Source organism: Doryrhamphus excisus, linkage group LG9 (genome assembly GCF_037039965.1).
Source record: "Doryrhamphus excisus strain RoL-2023G ecotype Guam linkage group LG9, RoL_Dexc_Guam_v1.1, whole genome shotgun sequence".
In the NCBI taxonomy this organism is placed as follows: Eukaryota; Metazoa; Chordata; class Actinopteri; order Syngnathiformes; family Syngnathidae; genus Doryrhamphus; species Doryrhamphus excisus.
In genome coordinates this window covers 22,004,721-22,029,304 of record NC_136365.1, presented here as the reverse complement: position 1 = coordinate 22,029,304, position 24,584 = coordinate 22,004,721, and the positions used below count along the sequence as shown (strand labels likewise).

Below are 24,584 nucleotides of genomic sequence, written 5' to 3'. Positions count from 1 at the left end.
ATATGCAGTCTCTTCCTAAAATATACTGCATACAACTTCTTTCACTATGTGGCCCTTGCTGGAAAGAGTTTGGACACGCCTGGACTAAGTTGTTCTGCCCGTTTGGCGTGTACAAACCAAGGAAGTGATTCCAGAGAAAATGAAGGACTGATCTGGTTTTTGACTAAATGTGCCTTGACTTCCCAAGCTTCTCTTCCCCTCTGCGCTAAATGAGGATGTTATTGAACCCACCAAATGTACACTTTAAAAAGCCTGATTGGAGTTCTGAAACACTCCAAACTATTATAGTTGGCAAGGTCTTTATTTGTAAAGTTGACATATGACTAATTCAAAAAACATATGACATAATGTATGAAAACCAAAATACATTACTTTGAGAAATATTTTTTGTAAATTTGAAATAGCAGCCTCCTCTGGTTCAAAGTTCTTTTTTAATGTATATTTTAAAAGCAAGCGCATTGGACACTAGTATTTATAACTAGCATACAAGCTTTGTGTTTGCAACTTTTACAGTTTGAGTGTAAACCTTGTATGGCACTCCCACTTTCTTGAAAAAATGACAATAAATAAATATATATATATATATATATATATAAAGTATATATTTGTTATTTGCCTAGTTTACCCCTGGAGTCTCGGATCAGTACAGTGTATCTTTGTAATATCACATTTTTTAAAAAATGCAACATTGCAACAAAATGTTGAATTTAAAAAAGGGTTCTGAATGTTGTACATGTTTGGGAAAATAAACTCTTTGAAGATAATTGTGATTGTTTTGGTTTTTTTTAAGGAAAAATTAAGACTTACCTCTAACGTGAACACTATTATGTACATACGAACCATCCTAGTGGGGAAGGAAATGTGTAAATTAGCTATACATACAGATATAATAAACTTACCTTTTTTGGCTACATTAAATACCAGTAACAAGACGTTAATACGTATCTTCTAAAGGTATTTAATGGGAATTGAATGGTGGACGTATATCTAACTAGCCGGATCATGCCTATCTAGCAGTGTAATTAGTAACTTATACATTCAGTTATCAATTTAGAAACTCTATCATTTTGTGTAGGTAGTTAATAACTTAATTAACTTAATTAATAACTTAGCTAACCATCCTGTCTATAGCCGGCTAGCTAGCTAGCTAGCTAGAATATGTCGGTAGCTACTAGCTAGTAACTCCGGCTAGCTGTTGTCCAGTTATCTTGCTATCTGTTTGTTTGTCGCTAGTAACTGGGGCTAGCTAGCCATTTAGTTGTCTAGCTTACTATCGTGTTGTTCGCAAGTAAAGGGTAAAAACGCTTATATTTGGATGAATATAATGATGTCGTACTTTACATTGTTTTCCCGCCTACAGTCCCGGCTGAAGCTCACGTGACCTCCAACCGGAACAAGCATCTCACACCTGACTCTCTCTCTCGCTCGCTCTCTCTCTCTCTCGCGACGCCCCCCCCCCCAACTGAGGCTGGGACAGGCACCCAGACTGCGACGGCGCACAGTTCCTCCTCGCCAGGAAAACGTCTCCTCCTCGCCAGCACCACCAGGATCAGGACCAGCACCAGCACCGGCACCACACCAGGACCAGCAGCCAATCTTATAACGCGTCGGAGCGGACTACTTGTCTCCACTGAGCCCTCTCCCTCCTCCGGGTAAGTGACATTGCGTCACCGAGGGTGATGTGCGGTTCTTCTGGAAGTCTGCGGGACTCAGTGGGCTGTCTGTGTGGGGACCCTGGGTGCCCACTAAAGGTCACCGTGAGAGGTTCTGCAATGCAGTGGCACCATCAAAACAGTAGATCGGGTCCATCTCATTTCATTTAATGCTGCATCCATCCATTGATTAGTTGCCACAGGAAGTGGCCTGCAGCTTTAAATTAATGTATAATAACAGTTGGTGCATTTATCAGGTTTTAGGCAGGTATTTATACAATACATATACAATTATTGATTGAGAGAAGCCTGTTTTTAAAATCATTTGATTTGTGTGGCTATTGCGTGACTAAAAGTGACTAAAATTTGTCCTTACTGTCAGATATTTGCTATATTTATAGTTTACATGTATTTTAAGGACATTGCAATTTATACAAACAGCTAACCAAGTATTTAACAACTAGACAATGATTTATTTCCAATAATTCACATATACTGGATAAGTACTAATCAATAACATCACAACTGGACTTCAAACTTAACATGTAATCGACCAGCTAAGCTACCGAAATCAACACCAAGGGGTTAGCATATTTTTAACGTGTGCTACAAACCTGTGCTACTTACGCTAAGCTACTGACGAGGTGTCAATAGTACACTGCAAGGAAATGGAAATATTTGTATGAATTTTTCATCGTTTATTTGCTACTCAATCTGTAAACCTGACTTGTAAACAAACGGCTAGCAACTAATTAAGTCGGTAGTAAGGTGTCACCGTATTTAACGCTACAAACCTGTGCTACTTACGCTATCCTTCACACGTACGAGGTGTCAGTAGTACACTGCAAGGAAATGGAAATATTTGTATGAATTTTTATCATTTATTTGCTACTCAATCTGTAAACCTGACTTGTAAACAAATGGCTAATTAAGTTAGTGGTAAGGCGTCACCGTATTTTATTGACAAAAATGACAAAACGGCTAATGTACGAAGAAGTTAACGGTAATGTGCCACCGCATTTTATGTAAATGTCAATTTTTCTTTGCTAGTCTTATTGATAACTTCGCTAACTTATCGATAAATCGGGCATGTTGTCACTTGACTTTTGAAAAAAAATTCATGTTTTTTCCCGATCTTTTTGCGTATAAATTAATTTTTTGTCATCTTTTGCTGTGAACTTTACACTTACAAACATTTTTTACTCAAGGAGTCGCTGGATGTTATTTTTTCGGAAATAAAGTATAACTTTTTTGTGCGCTTAGCTAGCTGTATTTCATTTGTCCGATAATAATTCATTCGTACTTTTATCTGAGTTGCATAATTTCAAACTATTATCACAAACAAAGTAGTTAAGATGACAAAAGTTAGGATTTCAGTCAAAGAGTGTAGTGATACGTCGAAATCAGGAGGCTAGCTTCTCGTATAACCTTTGTTTAATTCGATATAGTATCAACGTTAGGGCTTGTTTTATTGTCGTCCATTGTTACTGTTGGTGAACAAATACTTAGCAAAAATGTTTTCTATTTTTTTCTATTTTTATTTATTTTTTTCCTAATTTTTGCGGCTAGCCCGTGCCTGTTTGGGTCTTCAGAAGCCGCCCTCCCATTGGCTTTTGTACGCTATTATGCCTGCTGAGATGAGTTAGAGGCCAATCCATTCAAGTGTGGGGAACAATACCTCCGTGGAAGGAAAAAAAAAAAGCACTTCTCCGTAGGTCGGGTCACGCGGGGGAGGGGGCGGTAGGCGGAGGTTGGAGTCAGCCCGGTTGCTGTGGAGGCTGAGAGTAACAAGGAAAACTCAATCCTCTGACGTCATGCGACGGTGTACGATACCGGGGGTGGGGGATCTTGATTTATGTGTGGGATCAGTGTCGGGGGGCTGAATAGTGGCTGCCAACTCGGGTCCACCGGAGTGTACTTTATAGCCTGGAAATCAGTCTTATGAATACAGTTTTGACCGGCGGTGGCGGACAAACGGCTCAAAATGAAAAAGTAACAAAGGAGGCGGGTGGCTTACAGACCACCCACCCCCCACCCCCCCACCCCCCGTTTTACCACCCGAAAACTCTCAGCGGTGGATAAAGACCAGTCTTGGTGCGGGCCAAAAAATAGCTTAAACATTTGTCCCGGGTGACATGAATGAGTGACTATCATGGAGGTTGGGATCTTAATAGCTAAGCAAGGTTAAACTGTAAATACGCTTCCACTTTTTCTTCTGCGAGAACAGAAAAACAACACATTTGATGACATTTTATCGGGTCATGTAATTGGTCGTCGGTTGCAAAAACGACTTTTCCGATTTCCGACAAAGCTGGTGGCGACATGCGAGGTTGGCTAAATAATCTATTTTTTCATTCAGTGTCTGTGCTCTTTTACACACAACAATGACCCGGAAGAAAAGGAGGGGCGTGGTCTAAAAAGGAAGTACGCATTTGACGGGTATTATTTATTGCAACACCCACAATCACAAATCTTGTTATGACTTATTTTCCCTTTATAAGTCTACCATTATATTGGATAATATGGATGTAAAGTTGACTATAGGGGTGTTATATCATGTCTACAGGGCTCTAGTCATCTTCATTCATTCATTTTCTACCGCTTATCCTCACAAGGGTCGCAGGGGTGTGTGTGCTGGAGCCTATCCCAGCTGTCTTCTTCAGGCGAGAGGCGGGGTCCACCCTGGACTGGTGGCCAGCCAATCACAGGGCACATATAGACAAACAACCATTCACACTCACATTCATACCTATGGACAATTTGGAGTGGCTAATTAACCTAGCATGTTTTTGGAATGTGGGAGGAAACCGGAGCACCCGGAGAAAACCCACGCATGCACAAACTCCACCCAGAGATGGCCGAGGGTGGAATTGAACTCTGGTCTCCTAGCTGTGAGGTCTGCGCACTAACCACTCGACCGCCGTGCAGCCCCTTGTTATGACTTATTTTTTTCCCTTTATAAGTTTGCCATTATATTGGATAATAGGGATGTAAAGGTGACTATAGGGGTGTTATATCATGTCTACAGGGCTCTAGTCATCTGAAAAAACATATTTTGCTAGCTAACCACGAGGCCTCTACACGCTAAATGCTATAATTACAGCATTTAGCGTACATGGTTTTATATCAGACTGCATTTTTATTTGTAATGACACAATACCCATCATAAAAGAGTCCAGGTTTCTTTGTGGATTAAACAGGAAGTGGCACACAAAGTATGAGTGTAGTACTTCTTGGTGATGTACTGCTGAACGGAGCGTCATTGTTTGGTTGCGTGTCCATGTCAGTGTCTTTGTACCCTGGGGCAAACACAGCGCCATACAAACATGTTTGCATTCACTTTGCCGTTCCTGGATCACGTCTCCGTGGCGACCTGCGCACCGGCGCACCTGCCCCGCACGAGCACCTTTGACTATAATCACACCTGCGTGTTTTTCTTATCGCTGTGCAAGCTAGCTAGCCTGGATATTTGCCTGAAGCCGACTTGGGCTCACATTGCCGGAGTGACAATCGGGAGTCCGCGAGCAGAGGAAGCGCAGACCGAGCGACTCGCCGCGGGCCCAAAACATCACCCGATCTGGCGTCGCCACAAAAGAACAAACGTGAGAAGAGTCGGAGCTCGGGTTTGATCCTTGGTCCGGGATACGGTGTCCCGTCGCAGGTTGTCTTTCATTGTAGGTCCACATTGCCGGTGTAAAACTCCATCTTGGTGGAAAAGATGTGCTCCATAAAATACGCGGCGTTTCGCCCGCCTTACCGTGTAGCGGCGGCGGGACAGAGTCAGTGTTTTGCAAGCCTCGATAATAAAAGAAAACAAAACATATAAGACATAGAAAACCTGTTTACCACCTTCTAAATATGCTGTTTACCATTATTGGAGCCCTCTGGACATGAACTAGCACCCCTACAGTCATCGTTACACTCTTGCTATCTGATATAATCAACATAATAAAAGAAAACAAAACATATAAGACATAGAAGACCTGTTTACCACCTTCTAAGTATGCTGTTTATCATTATTGGAGCCCTCTGGACATGACGTAGCAACCCTACAGTCATCGTTACACTCTTACTATCTGATATAATGAACATAATAAAAGAAAACAAAACATATAAGATATAGAAAACCTGTTTACCACCTTCTAAATATGCTGTTTACCATTATTGGAGCCCTCTGGACATGACGTAGCAACCCTACAGTCACTTTTACACTCTTACTATCTGATACAATGAACATAATAAAAGAAAACAAAACATATAAGATATAGAAAACCTGTTTACCACCTTCTAAATATGCTGTTTACCATTATTGGAGCCCTCTGGACATGCCGTAGCAACCCTACAGTCACTTTTACACTCTTACTATCTGATACAATGAACATAATAAAAGAAAACAAAACATATAAGATATAGAAAACCTGTTTACCACCTTCTAAATATGCTGTTTACCATTATTGGAGCCCTCTGGACATGCCGTAGCAACCCTACAGTCACTTTTACACTCTTACTATCTGATATAATGAACATAATAAAAGAAAACAAAACATATAAGACATAGAAGACCTTCTAAATATGCACTTTACCATTATTGGAGCCCTCTGGACATGAACTAGCACCCCTACAGTCATCGTTACACTCCTGCTATCTGATATAATGAACATAATAAAAGAAAACAAAACATATAAGACATAGAAGACCTTCTAAATATGCAGTTTACCATTATTGGAGCCCTCTGGACATGAACTAGCACCCCTACAGTCATTGTTACACTCCTGCTATCTGATATAATGAACATAATAAAAGAAAACAAAACATATAAGACATAGAAGACCTTCTAAATATGCCGTTGCAGCCCTCCAGGACGGGGGAGGAGTTGTGTGTTCATGTACACAGGTACACGGCAGGGAATTGCAAGCTCGTTATGACATCCCATCAGGAATACCTCCATGGTTGAACGTTGAGTGCAGAACACAGGCCGCAGTTTTATTGGAACATAGCTTGAGAAATGCTAGCGCTACCTTTATGATATGATTTATTAGGAATTGGATATATTAGGAATTGGTGAACAAAAGAGAGTTCTACTTATCTTCAGGGATGGAAGGATGGAGCCACCTTCTATTTATATCACGTACGCGGATTGTGGGCCAGCCAAGCCTCATCGGGGAACCACATTTAGCTGAATTTAACTGCTTTAAGATCCCTGGAAACCACACCAAGCCAGGACTTTGTTACCGTTATTTCTTTACGTTCATGAATAACAAACAAAAAACAGACTGTGTACATATATTTATACTGTATTCTGTATATTTGGTATTTTCATTTTTTAATAGATGTGTCTGCACCTACTTTACCAAAACAAATTCCTAGTATGTGTTTGATCGTACCTGGCAATAAAACCATTTCTGATTCTGATTCTAATGTAATTCCAATTGAGTGCATCCCATAATCAGTTCCCAGTTCCACATGTCCAAAAGGAGTAGGAAGAAGCAAAGCTTATTAAATCCTACCCCTCCATCTGGTACTTTTACATTTGTTCACTTCCTGCTTTCCATAATACAGTTCAATTTAGTGCTGCACAGACTAGTAAAATAAACCAATTAAAATAAAAAAAAAAACAAAATAAAGTAATAATAAAAAATAAAATAAAAAAAAACAATAAAAATGAAATAAGTAAAACCAATTAAAATAAAATAAATAAAAGCAATTAAAATAAAAAGAAAGAACTAAAAGACACAGGACCATATGATTCACTCCGAGTTAAAAGCCAGAGATTAAAGTGGGTTTTAAGACGAGTCTTAAAGCTTCCTCTTTTGGAAAAAATAAACTTACAGTATGACTGGGATACTGTTAACATCCAGCAGCAACACAACATTTTGGCATGGCTGCTATTTTGATGGAAAGCTATTGTCATGGCAAAGGTAATAATACAACTTTGTCCACGCTTGTCCAGCTCGGCAGATAGAACCCTACAAGTTCTCTGATTAATCTCTTAATCCAGGATTTCTCAAATAATACTGGTCCTTGTTCTTGATGGTTCATTTGGTCGTTACGTAAGCGCCGATTACGGCGCTGGGGGTCACAACTCGGCAGCAAAGTGTCGCTGTCATCATTCCCTGCGCCGTGAGGTGAAGGTGGTCGGCGAGCTCAAAAACAAAAAGTTCCGGCGGCCCACCCGCCGGGAGCTAAGGGGGGAAAAAATGCTCCTGGCTAACGAGCGTTGCCATGGAAACAAAGAGGGAGGATTGTCCCGGTCCTCTTATGAGCGCACCTCTTTGGCCCTGCGGCGTCACTGAAAGACCTCGGCTCTGCGGGGGGCAGCCGGCCCTCAGGAAATTGGAAGTTAGCGACAGGGGATTATCAGGGTGCTGAGCCGGGAACCTTGACCTTCCTGTGGGACACGCTGGTGATGGAGGTCGTGTTGGTTTTGGGCCTCTTGAGTGGAACGATCCGTTGGCACGCCGGTATGTCCGCTTTAGGACGACATGGGCGTGGTTCTACTTGTTGTCCTGTCCCTTTAAGAAACATCTTGGTTGTTTCTTTCGGCTTTGTCTCTGACTACGGGTTCGCCACATGCTGATTTTTGGCTTGAGCCCTTAATATTCCCAATGCCCTTCCTGACTCTCCAGACCAGAACCCATCTCAATAGACCGATGTCGCATCATGAACAAAAATATCACGAGAAATATCAATCAATTATTCAGGATTATTTTTCTATTTCTAACAACAAAAAGGTCTCAATTTTACCAGATGATTATTATTAATTTATTTTATCTCGAACAATCGTGACTATAAATAATTATTAACAAATAAGGAATTCATTTATTATTAATTATAATGTCGAAAAATTAATACAGAAAAATGTACAGATAAATATTTTTTAGCAATAATTAATAGTCATAAAGTTATTAAGTAATAGTTGTCATCTACTAATTTATTTATTTATAATTAATTATAAGGATAAACAAATTAATACAGAAAAAAAAATTTTACAAAAAAATGAAAAACTCTTTCACAAGAATAAAGTCAAAATGTTAAGAGAAAAAATTTGTATTCTAACGAAAAACATTTTTTGACAAAGAAAAATATGTAAAAAATGAAAATTGTCACAGATAAATATTTTTTAGCAATAATTAATAGTCATAAAGTTATTAATTAATTGTAAATTAATAAATGTATTTATTTATTTACAATTAATTATTAAGGTTTAACAAATTAATACAGAAAAAAAATTATTTACAAAAAATGAAAAACAATTTCACAAGAATAAAGTCAAAATGTAAATGTAAAGAAAAAAGTAATATTCTAACGAGAAATTTTTTTTTGAAGCATAGAATTGAAATAAAAGAAAAAATATGTAATTTTATGAGAAACAAATAAAACAAAATGAAAAAAAATTGGGGGGGGGGGGGGTGGGGGCAAAGTGCTTTCAACAATGGAACAATGTAGAAGGTGATTCCAAACAATATGTCAGAGACCTTTTGTGGAGGAGGGGGGTTGTGGGGGGGGGGGGGGGGGATGGTTGTTCAGGTGACCGTTGCTGCTTCATCCATTTCATCCATCAGTGACTGGTGTCACAGGGGGTGGGCGGGGTCCTCCAGCAGCAGGTTTCCGACACAAAGACGGATGGAGGGTGGGCGGCGGTCCGGTTGGACCCTCACAAAAAGAGCCCACATTCATGGAGGAAGGTGGGACTGTGGGAGCTTCCTCGCCCTGGGGCCACATCTGGTTTAGGGTTACTGACAGGTGCAGAACCTCTGCAGATATCACATGGATTGATTCCTCATTAATCATCAGTTGGGGTGAAGATCCCACCGCACGGTGGGGTCTTCATTTTTTGTCTTCTCACATGGTCGTGCATTAGACATGAGCGTCAGGAACGCCGCTCTGCCGGCGGCGGCAACATGAGGCCATGGATGACCCGCACTTAATTAATTAGTGAAGGTCGCCAGGTGTCGGGTGACGCTGACAAGACGTGGCATTCAAGGTCGTATAAGAAGAAGTAGAAATCAGCAGAAACTGCTTATGTAATATTTGACGTTAATAACTTAATACGTCTTTGAGGACCCCCCCCCCCATTCAAAACATACTTTAATCCGCTTGTCTGGCCAACATTGCTAGCGGCCGCTGATTGAAGCTTCCCAGCCTCTGTTTGGCCACCAGGTATCATGTGACCCACGGTGGCGGTGAATGATGGGCGTGTCGGGTGGGTTCTGACAGCTTCGTGTTTTTCCACGCTTCCTGGTTTTGCGGGGGATTTCCCTTTTGCAGGTCTTCCCAAAACAGGTCCAGCATGTCTGGTTCATGATTAGGTCATTCCCAGATCCAAAATCCCAGATGTTCCATTATACACCATAGATGACTGAAACCCATTATGGTTTAAGGTCTACGTTGTCAGCGGGATTCAGACCCCACTTCTATACCGCTTGTCCTTACTCAGGTCACAGGCAGGCTGGAGCCTATCCCAGCCGTCTTCAGGTAAGAGCCAGGGTACACCCTGGACTGGGCTAGCTGGTTTACGGTCGATTAATCGGTTGGTTGTCCGATGTTCCTTGTGGTCCAAAAGGATTTGAACCTGCATGGGGAGACCCCAGTGGAATTGAAAGTCCAATGCCTTAACCACTTGGCCAAAGCAACTGATATTGGCGTCTGAGACCAGCAAGCTAGCATGCCTTCAGTCTCAAGCTAGCATTCGTTCTGTCTCAAGCTAACATGCGCTCAGTTTCATGCTAGCATGCCTTCAGTCTCCAGCTAGCATGCGTTTAGTCTCAAGCTAGCATGCCATCAGTCTCAAGCTAGCATGCGTTCTGTCTCAAGCTAGCATGCGTTTAGTCTCAAGCTAGCATGCCATCAGTCTCAAGCTAGCATGCGTTCTGTCTCAAGCTAGCATGCGTTCAGTCTAAAGCTAGCATGCGTTTAGTCTCAAGCTAGCATGCCTTCAGTTTCAAACTAGCATGCCTTCAGACTCAAGTTGCATGCGTTCCGTCTCAAGCTAGCATGCCTTCAGTTTCAAGCTAGCATGCCTTCAGTTTCAAGCTAGCATGCCTTCATTTTCAAGCTAGCATGCGTTCTATCTCAAGCTAGCATGCCTTCAGTCTCAAGCTAGCATGCCTTCAGTCTCAAGCTAGCATGCCTTCAGTCTCAAGCTAGCATGCCTTCAGTCTCAAGCTAGCATGCGTTCAGTCTCAAGCTAGCATACGCTCAGTCTCAAGCTAGCATGTCTGAACATTTGACATGCCAAGACTGACTTCAAAGGACTCCAAAACCAGAAAAAACAGGATTTGGCCCGTCCCTCGTTGAGAGACCCCCTTCTTGATGGGGGCACCCTTTCCTCTTTGATCCGTCGCCCCCCCCCTAATTTCCTCAAAGGTTTTATGATTGTCCATGACAACACACATGACTTGCTCCTCATAATCCCGCCCTTCCTTCTTTCTGTCACCTCTGCAGCCCCATGGCCGCCACCGCCGCCGCCACGCCCCCTCCGCCCTCCCCCTGCAGGAGGTAACCCCCAACGGCTGGATGAGATGGACAACAGAAGTGAAGAGCGCCGCGCCGCGGCGTTCTGATGCTGCTGGCGGTGAAGTGATGCGTGCGGTGTGAAAGTCGACGTCAGCAGACGCACGCTCGCCGCCATGCTGGTGACGAGCGGCCCGTCCTTAGCCAACGACAGCGGCAGCTCCGATCCGTCTTCCGCTTCAGGACGCTTCCCTTCCCTCGGCGATGTTCCCCCTGCGCCCCCTTTGCCGCCGCCGCCCCCGCCACCGGCCGTTCCCCCGCCGCCACCCGCGTCCAGCGGCAGGAAGAAGCGGCGCGTGCGAAGCTTCTTCTGGAAGCCCATCCCGGAGGAGAAGGTTCGAGAGAAGCCCAACATCTGGACCATGGCGGTGCGGCAGCAGCAGTATCAGATCGACGTCCGGTCTGTGGAGGAGCTGTTTGGGCAGCAGGAGGAGGGCGGGGCCGGGGGGCGGGGGACCACGACGACGGCAGGGATGGCGAGTCACGTCTCCCGATCGAGATCTTTCAAAGAGAGCGGCAAAGACGAAGTGAGTCTTGACACAGCTTTTCTTTCAGACATGTAGCGAAGCCTGCTTTTATTTTGAAATAAATGTTCACGCACTACCCCACCAAAGAACTACTTCCTGCGTTGTCTCACGTGTTTCAGATCAGCATCCTGGACTCCAAGAGGGGCATGAATGTGGGGATTTTCCTCAAGCAGTTCAAAAGGTAAGTCCTCCACCCGTTCCAGACCATGTGACACCCCCATGGGGATGTTATTGTTATTGTTATGAGTTTTGCTGTCGAAAGGCGTCCTAAAAGTCATTTGGGGTCTAAATTTTAATGATCTTACTGGAGTTTTGTAGATTAATCATGAATTAGATTAGGAAATCAGACTTTGTGTTTACATAAGTGGTCTGGACAAGTTTGGAACCTGGACCTGTGTCTGCTACTAGTAAAACAATCACTTGGATTGAAGCCGTCTACAGTAATCCCTCCTTTTTCACAGTTCATTAGTTCCAGACCCGACTGTGAAACGGGACTTTCTGGAATAGGATTCCTTCTTTATAAATTATTAGAGCCCTCTAGACATGAACTAACATCCCTACAGTCACCTTTACACTCCTGCTATATGATATAATGAACATAATGAAAGAAAATAAAACATATAAGACATAGAAAACCTGTTTACCACCTTCTAAATATGCAGTTTACCATTATTGGAGCCCTCTGGACATGAACTAGCACCCCTACAGTCACCTTTACACTCCTGCTATCTGATATAATGAACATGATAAAAGAAAATAAAACGTATAAGACATAGAAAACCTGTTTACCACCTTCTAAATATACTGTTTACATTATTAGAGCCCTCTTGACATGACATAGCACCCCTACAGTCACCGTTACACTCCTGCTATATGATATAATGAACAGGATAAAAGAAAACAAAACATATAAGACATAGAAAACCTGTTTACCACCTTCTAAACATACTGTTTACTATTATTGGAGCCCTCTGGACATGAAGTAGCACCCCTACAGTCACCGTTACACTCCTGCTATCTGATATAATAATCTTAATAAAAGAAATTTAAAAAAAAAGACATAGAAAACCTGTTTACCACCTTCTAAATACACTGTTTACCATTATTGGAGCCCTCTGGACATGAAGTAGCACCCCTACAGTCACCTTTACACTTCTACTGTCTGATATAATGAACATAATAAAAGAAAATAAAACATATAAGACATAGAAAAACTGTTTACCACCTTCTAAATATGCAGTTTACTATTATTAGAGCCCTCTGGACATGAAGTAGCACCCCTACAGTCACCTTTACACTCCCACTATCTGATGTAATAATCATAATAAAAGAAAATAAAACATATAAGACATAGAAAAACTGTTTACCACCTTCTAAATATGCAGTTTACTATTATTGGAGCCCTCTGGACATGAAGTAGCACCCCTACAGTCACCTTTACACTCCCACTATCTGATGTAATAATCATAATAAAAGAAAATAAAACATATAATACATAGAAAAACTGTTTACCACCTTCTAAATATGCAGTTTACCATTATTGGAGCCCTCTGGACATGAAGTAGCACCCCTACAGTCACCTTTACACTCCCACTATCTGATGTAATGATCATAATGTGCCCTCCTCCGCCCCCCACCGGCAGGTCCAACCGCTCCATTGTGGAAGACGTACGGCGAGGAGACGGGAAGCTTTACGGCGCCGAGCTGCTCAAGGACCTGCTCAAGCTGCTGCCCGACGCAGACGAGGTGGCCGCCCGTGCACACGCCCACCCACGTGCACGCCCACCCGTGCACACGCCCGCCCACGTGCACGCCACCCGTCTAAGAAAGAAGTCCTGTCTTTCAGATCAAGAAGCTGCGGGCGTTTAAAGGCGACCCGGACAAGCTGACCCTGGTGGACTCCTTCATGTACCTCCTCATCCAGGTGCCACGGTGAGTCCCACCATCGGGGGCCTCGCTCCTCTCCTCAGGCTGGATAGTAGCATTTCTTTGGGGGGGGGGGGGCTATCATCATTCATCATAGATTCCTAGCCACGCCTTCATGTGGATGATATGCAAATTCAGGAACAGGAAAAATGAGACTGAACGTCATTGAAAAAACAAACAAATGGAAATAATACACATCATTTTTATTATTCATGTGTTTAATTAAATACATGAAATGCCCAATCGGAATCGGAATCGAAAGAGCTAATACGATGGGAATAAAGTCCTGACATGATGGGAATAAAGTCCTGACGTGATGGGAATAAAGTCCTGACATGATGGGAATAAAGTCCTAATATGATGGGAATAAAGTCCTGACATGATGGGAATAAAATCCTAATATGATGGGAATAAAGTCCTGACATGATGGGAATAAAATCCTAATATGATGGGAATAAAGTCCTAATACGATAGGAATAAAGTCCTAATACAATGGGAATAAAGTCCTGATATGATGGGAATAAAGTCCTAATACAATGGGAATAAAGTCCTGATACAATGGGAATAAAGTCCTAATACGATGGGAATAAAGTCCTAATATGATGGGAATCAAGTCCTAATACGATGGGAATAAAGTCCTGATATGATGGGAATAAAGTCCTAATTCAATGGGAATAAAGTCCTGATACGATGGGAATAAAGTCCTAATACAATGGGAATAAAGTCCTAATACGATGGGAATAAAGTCCTGATATGATGGGAATAAAGTCCTAATTCAATGGGAATAAAGTCCTGATACGATGGGAATAAAGTCCTAATACAATGGGAATAAAGTCCTAATATTATGGCAATAAAGTCCTAATATAGTGAGAATAAAGTCCTGATATAATAGGAATAAAGTCCTGATGCGATGGGATTAAAGTCCTAATATGATGGGAATAACATCCTAATATGATGGGAATAAAGTCCTAATACAATGGGAATAAAGTCCTCATATAATGTGAATAAAGTTGTAATATAATGGCAATAAAGTCCTAATATGATGGGAATAAAGTTTTAATATGATGGGAATAAAGTTGTAATATAATGGGAATAAAGTCCTGATATAACGGGAATAAAGTCCTGATATAATGGGAATAAAGTTGTCATATAATGGGAATAAAGTCCTGATATAATGGGAATAAAGTCCTGATATAATGGGAATAAAGTCCTGATATGATGGGAATAAAGTCCTGATATGATGGGAATAAAGTCCTGATATAATGGGAATAAAGTTGTAATATAATGGGAATAAAGTCCTGATATAATGGGAATAAAGTCCTAATATGATGGGAATAAAGTCCTGATATGATGTGAATAAAGTCCTGATATAATGGGAATAAAGTCCTGATATAATGGGAATAAAGTTGTAATATAATGGGAATAAAGTCCTGATATAATGGGAATAAAGTCGTGGAGGTTGTGATCATGTCTGGTCTGTGGTCTCCGGTCCAGGTTGGAGGTTCGCATGGAGGCCATGGTCCTAAGCGAGGAGTTCGTGCCCTCCTGCGCCGTGATGAGTCATGAGATCCATGTGGTGCGCGTCGCCACTCAAGGTAAGGAGTGACGCACGGCCTCACGTGGGCTCCGACCTAGATATTTGATCCGGAATATGTCACCTGAGACACAGAAGGGAGGCGGGGAAAGGGGATATTTGTTCCAGGGCATTCTAGGCCACATGTCCGTTCTATTAAAAAAACATTTAGCAAGAAAAGTACAAAAATCAGCAATAATTTCACAGGAGTAAAGTGTATATATTAATATTAACGATAAAAAATCCTAATTCTACAAGATAACATCATACCTAATAATCACCCTATATTACGTAATATGATTCTTTTTGGAAAACCAAAGCATGCGGGGGCCATTATTACATTTTCTTTATTCATAATATGATGTATTTATTCTCATGTTTAATCAATGTTTTGTTTTTTTAACCACAAATTAGCAAAAGTGTATATTTTTTTCAATAGAAAAAAAATTATAATTTTTTTTTCAAACAAAAATTATAATTTTTTGCAAATTTGTGGCCCTGTTCTGTATTTAATATGACACATAGCAACTGACATAAAATATGAATCAAAAATATAAAATATTTCCAAAAATGTCTGAATAAAAAAATATTATTCTTAATTTGTGAAAAAATGTGATCTACTTTTTATATAGAAAATATTGTCAATTAATTTAAAAATGAAATTTTATTGTTGTAAAATTATTATTTTATTTATTTACGTATCTATTTTTGTCCTTTTTTGTAGTTTTTTTAAAATCATTTGTAGAATGGGGCCAATAAAAAACACGTTACAGCACTAGGACCCCACTTTGGGCCCCACTTTGGGCCCCACTTTGTGAAGTAGCGTGACGGTAACGCGGAGGGGAACGCGTCCCGATCAGTCTTGTTTCCACCGTGGATGTCTGGTGTGGATGGACCAGGTTTATGTTTATGTATCCATCCCACAGAGCTGATGAGCTGCGAGGAGCTTCACGCCATCTTGCATCTGGTGCTGCAGGCGGGGAACATCATGAACGCGGTACGAAGCAGACAAAATCACCTCCGGGTGCGAACGCCGTCCGCACGTCTGAACTCTGAAAACGTGTTTTTGCAGGGAGGATACGCAGGCAACGCCGTGGGCTTCAAGCTGTCGTCTCTTCTCTCATTGGCCGACACCAAAGCCAACAAGCCTGGGATGAACCTGCTGCACTTTGTCGCCATGGTATGAAGTGTTCATACATAACATGTTCCAATCCCAATCCGATCAGCATCCATCTACTGTCTGATGAGCAAAACATACAAACATTACACTACAGTAGGAAGCGGCCATAAACTGGACACAACTGTGGTGCGTTCAAGGACCAGGACCAAGCTGTTTGCCCCCAATGGAAAATCCACACAAACAAATCCAACATGTTTCCTCTCTTAGGAGGCCAAGAAAAAGGACGAGAAGCTGTTGAAGTTTCCCGAAAAACTTGTGGACGTCCAGAGTGCCGCCAGGTACTGTCGCGTTTTTTTTTGTGATGATGATGATGATGGTGATGATGATTATTATTATTATTGTTTTTATTATTATTATTATTATTATTTTAGGCCACTCTAGACAATGACCCATATGCGGGTTCTATGTGGACCATGCTCGTTTTTGTCAAAAATGTTTTCTTCAATTTTGCCACATTTATGAGGGTTACTGTAATTTAACAGTAATTGTACATCCAGTGATTATATTATTATTATTATTATTATTATTATTATTATTATTATTATTATTATTATTATTATTATTATTATTATTATTATTATCATCATTATCATTATCATTATTATTATCATTATTATCGTTATTATTGTTATTATTATATTATCATTATTATCATTATTATTATTATTATTATTGTTGTTGTTTTTGCACGTTCTACGTGGACCATGCTCGTTTTTGTCAAAAACATTTTCTTCAATTTTGCCACATTTATGAGGGTTACTGTAATTTAACAGTAATTGTACATCCAGTGATTATTATTATTATTGTTATTATTATTATTATCATTATTATTATTATTATTATTATTATTATCATTATTATTATTATCATTATTATCGTTATTATTGTTATTATTATATTATCATTATTATCATTATTATTATTATTATTATTATTATTATTATTATTATTATTATTATTATTGTTGTTGTTTTTGCAGGTTCTATGTGGACCATGTTCGTTTTTGTCAAAAATGTTTTCTTCAATTTTGCCACATTTATGAGGGTTATTGTAATTTAACGTCCAGTGATTATTATTATTATTATTTTAGGCCACACCTGTCTTTATTTCCAAACCCCCTAAAAGCCGAGATCCTGGTCGCCCATGTGATCCCTGTCCATGATGTCATGTTTTGACTTGTAGGATCTCTGCGGAGAACATCGAGGTGGAGTTCTCATCCTTGTATGTTCGCATCAAAACCCTGGAGGAGAAGGTCCAAGGTGACCCGGAGTTGCTGCTGCAGTGGGAACCCTTCCTGCGGGTGAGTCAGCACCGCTTATGTAAGAAAGCCACTGAGCCGATAGACGGTGAGGTCTTTGAACGCAGCATCACGGCTACTAGAAGTCTCTGTCTGGGATCTTTTTGCGGTCAGAGTTCGGCTGAGGCGCTCCAGGACCTGAAGCGCCGGCGCCTGGACCTGCGCAAAGAAGGGAACGCCCTCATTGATTTCTTTTGCGAAGACAAGGACACGTTGAAGCTGGACGAATGCTTCCGCATCTTCCAAGACTTCTGCATCAAGTTCAAGAAGGCCGTCAAGGTCGGTCCTGGAAGGTTTTGAAAGTTTAGCATTCTTTTTTTTATCATCTTTTTTCGTGCAGGACAACGCAGACCGCGAGCAAAAAGAAGCGGCGAGGCAGCGTCGCCTCAAGGAGTTGGAGGAGAAACGATTTGCGTGGTCGGGCGAAGACCACAAAGGAATATTCGCTCGGAGCAGCAGCGAGAACGACGTGGAAACGCTCACCAAGGAAGGCCTCATGGACTTCTTCCAGCAGAGGTCCAAGAGTCCGCACAGTCCGCTGGGACGTTCGTGCAGCGCTCGGCGCCATCGCCACACCCTGACCTCCATAGCGGACCGTGAACTCCAAGGATACCTGGAGCTGTTCGGAGGGTCTGAGGACTACTCCAAATGTAACAGTCTACCTCGGTCTGGCCGCGCCCTCCAACGAAAGACCACCCCTTGGATCGTAACCCGGGGCGACGACCGCGAATTGACTTCTCCTCATGCAAACACGGAACCTCTCAGTCCTCTTGCTAGGTTTTCTTCTTCCGGGCACTACACCGACGAGGACCGATGCAACAACAATAGTTCTGCATGTGTGTCGGAGGGCGGCCTTCTGCCTCGTTCGTTAAACGACCGTCGCAACCCGGCGGTTAGCGGCCGCATGAACGTTAGCGTGGAGAAACATACCTTAGTTTCAGGTCCTCAAGGTTTTGACCTTCGCAGTCCAAACAATAACAGCAAAGACTTTGTGGACCAGGAAGGTGTTGAGGGCACAGACCTGGAAAAGGTCCAGCGTCCGCTCTCCGGTCGTCTGGACCTGGATAAATACCCACTTGGCGTAGAAGGGGTGGAACCACAAATGGACCACGACCACGAAGACAATAGCACGGTTTCATCAACCACCTGTGGCACTCCGCTGCCATTGGACACCCCGTTGTCCAATAAGAAGCCGGTGTTTAATGTCCTGGACTCCACGGAAGCCGACTGCTCCGTCGCACTCGATTCCTCTGAGGCCGAAAGCTCATCGCTCTCAAAAGAAGGACTTGGTATCAGGACCGGTGACTGCAGCGAAGACCATGAATCCACGCCAAGTGGTCAGCTTCCTGTGCCGAGATCTGTGGACGCCGCCTCGGCAGCGGAGAGCCGTGACTCCGCAGTAGCGAAGCATGCTGGGGTAGAAGACCCTCAGGGAGGCAGTAAAACCTCAAAACCGATGCGTACAAACAGCCACGGCAGGAAGTGCGGCAGCGGCGGCGGCACCGGCGGAGGTGGCGTACGAACCTTAACCAGCAGCGAGAGCCAGGGTTTGCGGAAAGTGGTGCCCATTACCAGGCTAACCAGGACAGGAAGTCGAAAGCAAGCAGACGGCGAGCAAAGCACGCCTCCAAGAGGACGTAGCGAGAGGATCTCCAGACCTCCTCGACACTCCAGTCTGCCTCCTGATCAGTCCAAGTCCCAGAAGGTATGCGTTTCCAGATGTCCCTGCGATCCGGTCCACAGGAAACCGAGCGCCAAACCCCTGAGGAACATCCAGAAACCTGCACCCGAGGAGAAGATGTGCCGCTCCACCATGAGGGCCCTGGCGCAGGCTCAAGTCCGCAGCGCCGCTTCCTCGGAAAACGGCAGCTCTCAGGCGCTAGCCTCCAAGACTTCACCCGATGTCCCGAGCTTCGCGCGGAACACTGTCGCATCGTCTTCCCGGACCAAGAAAGACCCCGACGCCCAGTCCACGTCCTCTCACGTTCCCTCCCTTTTCAAACGGCAGGCGTCTGTCCGGCAGACCAGGTCGGGACAAACGGTTCAGAACGGCCAAGATCGACCCGGCGGGGCAACACTGCGGAGAGTCCACAGCGTCAGGGCGGATAGTCGAAGTGCCTGCCGCAGCCAGACTCCGCCCCCCGCACGAGAGGACGTTAAAAAGAACTTGGTGACACCCAGCAAGACTGCAAAGCCCAGCTGGAAGTAGCATAAAACCCACAAGAACTTAGTCTAAGAACCTGGTCTACAACGGACGTTAGTTATCTCTGGTCTTCAGAGGACCGTCCGGTTGACGCCAGGACTGGGAATTCCGTGTCTCTGTGTTCCGTGAAGCTATGCTATGTCAAAGTCAATCACGTAATCCACAAATTTGGGATTAGCGTCCGATCCTTTTTGGCCGCTTAGTCGTCCAACGGGAGGATTTCCACTGCAGGAACTCAAAACCGGACTTAGGGGGGCCGATGTTTTGGGATGTTTAAATGACGTTGGCCTTTCGGATTCTGAAAACGCAAACGTAAACGTAACATAGAACACAACCGATATTGCTTCCGTAGTTAGTATTGTTTGTTACTGAAGGTGATTGAACCATTTCATATTTCAACGATCATAATTATTGTATTTAATGTGTTTAGTCATTTCTTACGCTAATACGAAACATGGCCGCTGTGTTGATGACGATTACGATTGACGCGTTGACAAACAAGACGGATAACGGTTGTTTGCGAAAATAGACTTTCGGTATGAAGCGCCATACGTTTTAGTCATCAACCGATAAGACGGTTGTCGTAGCGCTCATCGTGATCGTAGCGCTTATCGTTATCGTAGCGCTCATCGTGATCGTAGCGCTTATCGTTATCGTACCGATTAAGCTAGTTGTGAGTATTACGATGTTTGCCAGGATTTTGATGCCCGACGGTTAAGACGGTTGTCGTAGCGCTTATCGTTATCGTAGCGCTTATCAGTTATCGTAGTGCTTATCAGTTATCGTAGCGCTTATCGTTATCGTAGCGCTTATTGTTATCGTAGCGCTTATCGTTACCGTACTGACGATCGTGATAACAAGCTAAAGCTACTTGTGAGTATCACGATGTGCTGCCAGGATTTTGATGCCCGACAGATTCCATCGGAAGTAATCCGCCCGCGTTATCGTGTACACGCTAGCTATTGTAACGTATCCCGACAATATCGCGCTGCAATGTGTCTAGATTAGACGGGATGAAGCGCCATACGTTGTAGTCGTCAACTGATGAGACGGTTATCGTAGCGCTTATCGTGATCGTAGCGCTTATCGTGATCGTAGCGCTTATCGTTATCGTACCGATTAAGCTAGTTGTGAGTATTACGATGTTTGCCAGGATTTTGATGCCCGACGGTTAAGACGGTTGTCGTAGCGCTTATCGTTGTCGTAGCGCTTATCGTTACCGTACTGACGATCGTGATAACAAGCTAAAGCTACTTGTGAGTATCACGATGTGCTGCCAGGATTTTGATGCCCGACAGGTTCCATCGGAAATAATCCGCCCGCGTTATCGTGTACACGCTAGCTATTGTAACGTATCCCGACAATATCGCGCTAGATTAGACGGGATGAAGCGCCATACGTTTTAGTCGTCAACTGATGAGACGGTTATCGTAGCGCTTATTGTGATCGTAGCGCTTATCGTGATCGTAGCGCTTATCGTGATCGTAGCGCTTATCGTGATCGTAGCGCTTATCGTGATCGTAGCGCTTATCGTTATCGTAGCTCTTATCGTGATTGTACTGACGATCGTGATAACAAGCTAAAGCTAGTTGTGAGTATTACGATTTTGATTTCAGGATTTTGATGCCCGACGAGTTCCTGCGGAAGAAATCCGCCCGCGTTGTCGTGTACACGCTAGCTATTAGTAACGTATCCCGACAATATCGCGCTGCGACGTGTCTAGATTAGACGCGCGTGCTTCGTGTCTCCGTTGGCCTTTTTCTTTTACCGTTTGCTTCTGCATGATGACGACACTGCTGTAGATTCTCAGTGATATCAACAACAATAACGCGTCATGCTAGGGGTGTCCAAAGTACGGCCCCGTTTTGGAGCGAGAACGCAAAGCTAAGGTCTAGCTGGTCTGGAGACCAGCTACCAGCATGACCAGCATTTGTTGTGTTGTTGTTCTGGTATGCTGGTACGCTAGTCAGACCAGACGTTAACGACCACCACGAATACTGGTCTACTGGTCAACTGGTCAACTGGTCAACTGGTCTACTGGTCTATGGTCATGCCGGTTGCGGGTCTAGCCTGGTTTTTCCAACGGCGTCAGCTCGTTGACGGCAATTTTTCTGTTCGGATACCCCATCGTTATGCAAAACTGCGGTACTCGTTTGTGCCTCGTGTGTTAGCTTGTAAATGTTTGACTGGGAACGCCTCCATGCTGTCATGGAGAAGACGCGCGTGTCGGCACAACGCCCATGCTAGCGACGAATAGCATGGCAGACAAATAATGGACATTTCTCTTTTGTTTTGGGGACATTTTCACTGTGAATGTAGCGCCTCATTTATTTATCCCATGCAGGACCTGGCAGGACGAGGCCATTGTTACTGTATGCAGCTTTAAACTCAACACTATCAAGCATTTACACTGGACACAACATTAGGTACGCTTAATGAGCTTTTTCGGCTTTTGGAAAAGCGATTTTATTGTTGCGGTCAACGACGATGATGATGATAATTGTGTGTGTGTTTGTCCTGTTGTTGTGTTATTGTTGTAGCAGGAGTATTAGGGCCCTGGTGAAAACAATATCAAATATATATACTACATATACATATATATCATAGTAATATCACAAGAAAAAAATCTTAAAAAGAAGCCAATAAATTTAATTTAAGAAATGTTTTCAAAGAAAAAGCTTTGGTTGATGTTACGGCTTTATTCTCAAGAAATCAAAACTTTTGTCTTGTAATATTATGATTATGATAATAAATTAATAAAATAAAAATTAATAAAATTAGACCTTTTAGACGTTACTTCATGATATTATGATAATATTCCTGCAAAATTCAAAGTCCTTTTTTTCCCCCATAAAGATCAAACATGTTTGTGATAGTACGATAACGTTATTCTTTCTTTATTTTTGATTTTATTATTCAAAGATTCATATTTACACTTTATTCTGGTAATATTGCAACATTTTCCTTATTATATTAATGGTGCGTTTCAGCAGAAACAGCTTTTGGTGGTTTATGTTACAGTAATTTCATATTAATACATTTTTCTTCTACGTTATGACTCTATTCCCATGATATTATGACTTTTTTATATACAAATTAAATTTCTTTCAATTATGAATTCATTCCCATTATACCAACTTTTTTTCTTGTGATATTACCAACGTATTTTCTCTCAATTATCAATTATCAATTATTAAATTATGACTCTATTCCCATGATATTATGACTTTTTATATACAAATTAAATTTCTTTCAATTATGAATTTATTCCTATTATAACAACTTTTTTTCTTGTGATATTACCAACGTATTTTCTCTCAATTATCAATTATCAATTATTAAATTATGACTCTATTCCCATGATATTATGACTTTTTATATACAAATTAAATTTCTTTCAATTATGAATTTATTCCCATTATAACAACTTTTTTTCTTGTGATATTACCAACGTATTTTCTCTCAATTATCAATTTTTTTGACTTTTTTTGTTATAATATTCTTGTAAAGGTACTGCGATACTGCCATAATATTTGGATTTCCTTCCCATAATCCTTTGCGTCTTTAGCGGCCCTGATCCTCCTTGCTGCTAGGTTCTTCTTGTCAGGTCAGCACGAAGTGTTGCCTTCCGAAACGTTCCCACCGGCGACTGCCTCTCTTTGAAGTGCATCGTGCCATCGTCACCGTGGCAACGACGCAGCAAACAGCCTGTTGCCTTAAAGCATCATTGTCACCGTCACCGTCCATCCTTCAGGTTTTTTACAAACATCTCAGTCACTTTGTTGTACATAATGGAAAGACATAGTATTTTTATGACTATTAAAGCTTTATATGGCAGCACGACCGTGTGTGTGTGTGTGTGTGTGTGTGTGTGTGTGTGTGTGTGTGTGTGTGTTTCTGTCATGTAAATCCAGCTGTTGGACATGGTATGTGTATGTATGTGGCAGTGGCGTCATTAGGCCTATTTTAGGGTGGCTTCAGCACCCCCTAAAATGTTCTTAAGCCCTCCTAAATAATTTTGCATTTTTTTTTATTGATTTTTTAAATTTTTATATTTTTTTATATATTTTTTTAATATCATTGATAATTTCTTGCAAACATCTGCACCCTCATGACCACTTTGAACATCCCACACTCGTCCACAGGTCAGGTTGAACCCCTGGTTTGGACCTTAAAGTCACGTGGTAACAGAAACCGGCCCAAAGTCTCCGTCCACTGTTTTGCGTTGGCCAGAGGTGGCCACCAGATGGCGCCCGTTCCTCTTATAGCGGCCTCCAAACTCACTTTCACTGGAGGTCGAGTCTGGGTGAAGTCAATCAAGTCCTGGGTCTAGGGTGGGAATCTTTTGGGAATACCCCACGGCACCGTATGCAACACGTGGCTCACCATAACAATAATATTGGGATAGGAAATCACAATATTTGTGACAAAAAAAAATGTCAGTTTGAAATTCAGCTGGGACAGACTCCTGATTACCCCGGCAGTCTTTCAAATGGGGGGGGGGTCACTGGATATACGGCATACATCATCGGATACAGTACATAAACCAGCAGTCATCTGAGTAGTCATTGGTCATGTTGTTGGCCATGTCATTGGTCATAGGGCATACAGTATGAGTGGTAATTGGCCTAGTCACTGGTTATTTCGAGTGGTCATTGGTCATGCTTTTGGTCATGGGATTGGTCATTGGTCGTGTCATTGGTCATGCGAGTG

General features: G+C 42.4%; 1 protein-coding gene across 1 annotated transcript; it reads left to right on the top strand.

Annotated features, from left to right (window-relative positions):
* Positions 1-11,100: 11,100 nt before the first annotated feature.
* On the top strand, positions 11,101-23,701 carry fhdc1 (FH2 domain containing 1). Its single transcript, XM_078793282.1, has 12 exons — positions 11,101-11,150; positions 11,266-11,692; positions 11,812-11,873; positions 13,336-13,438; positions 13,539-13,624; positions 15,113-15,213; positions 16,118-16,188; positions 16,264-16,371; positions 16,579-16,649; positions 17,554-17,671; positions 17,783-17,947; positions 18,009-23,701. The coding sequence occupies exons 1-12, from the start codon at positions 11,101-11,103 to the stop codon at positions 19,875-19,877; spliced, it is 3,231 nt and encodes a 1,076-aa protein (XP_078649408.1). The 3' UTR covers positions 19,878-23,701.
* The last annotated feature ends 883 nt before the right edge of the window (positions 23,702-24,584 follow it).

Excerpts from the sequence above, each read along its gene's own strand:
- fhdc1 (XM_078793282.1), top strand. The coding sequence starts at position 11,101 with ATGGCCGCCACCGCCGCCGCCACGCCCCCTCCGCCCTCCCCCTGCAGG. Across the intron at positions 15,214-16,117 it reads GGTGCGCGTCGCCACTCAAG|AGCTGATGAGCTGCGAGGAG; the intron begins GTAAGGAGTGAC and ends TCCATCCCACAG. Across the intron at positions 16,650-17,553 it reads GACGTCCAGAGTGCCGCCAG|GATCTCTGCGGAGAACATCG; the intron begins GTACTGTCGCGT and ends TTTGACTTGTAG.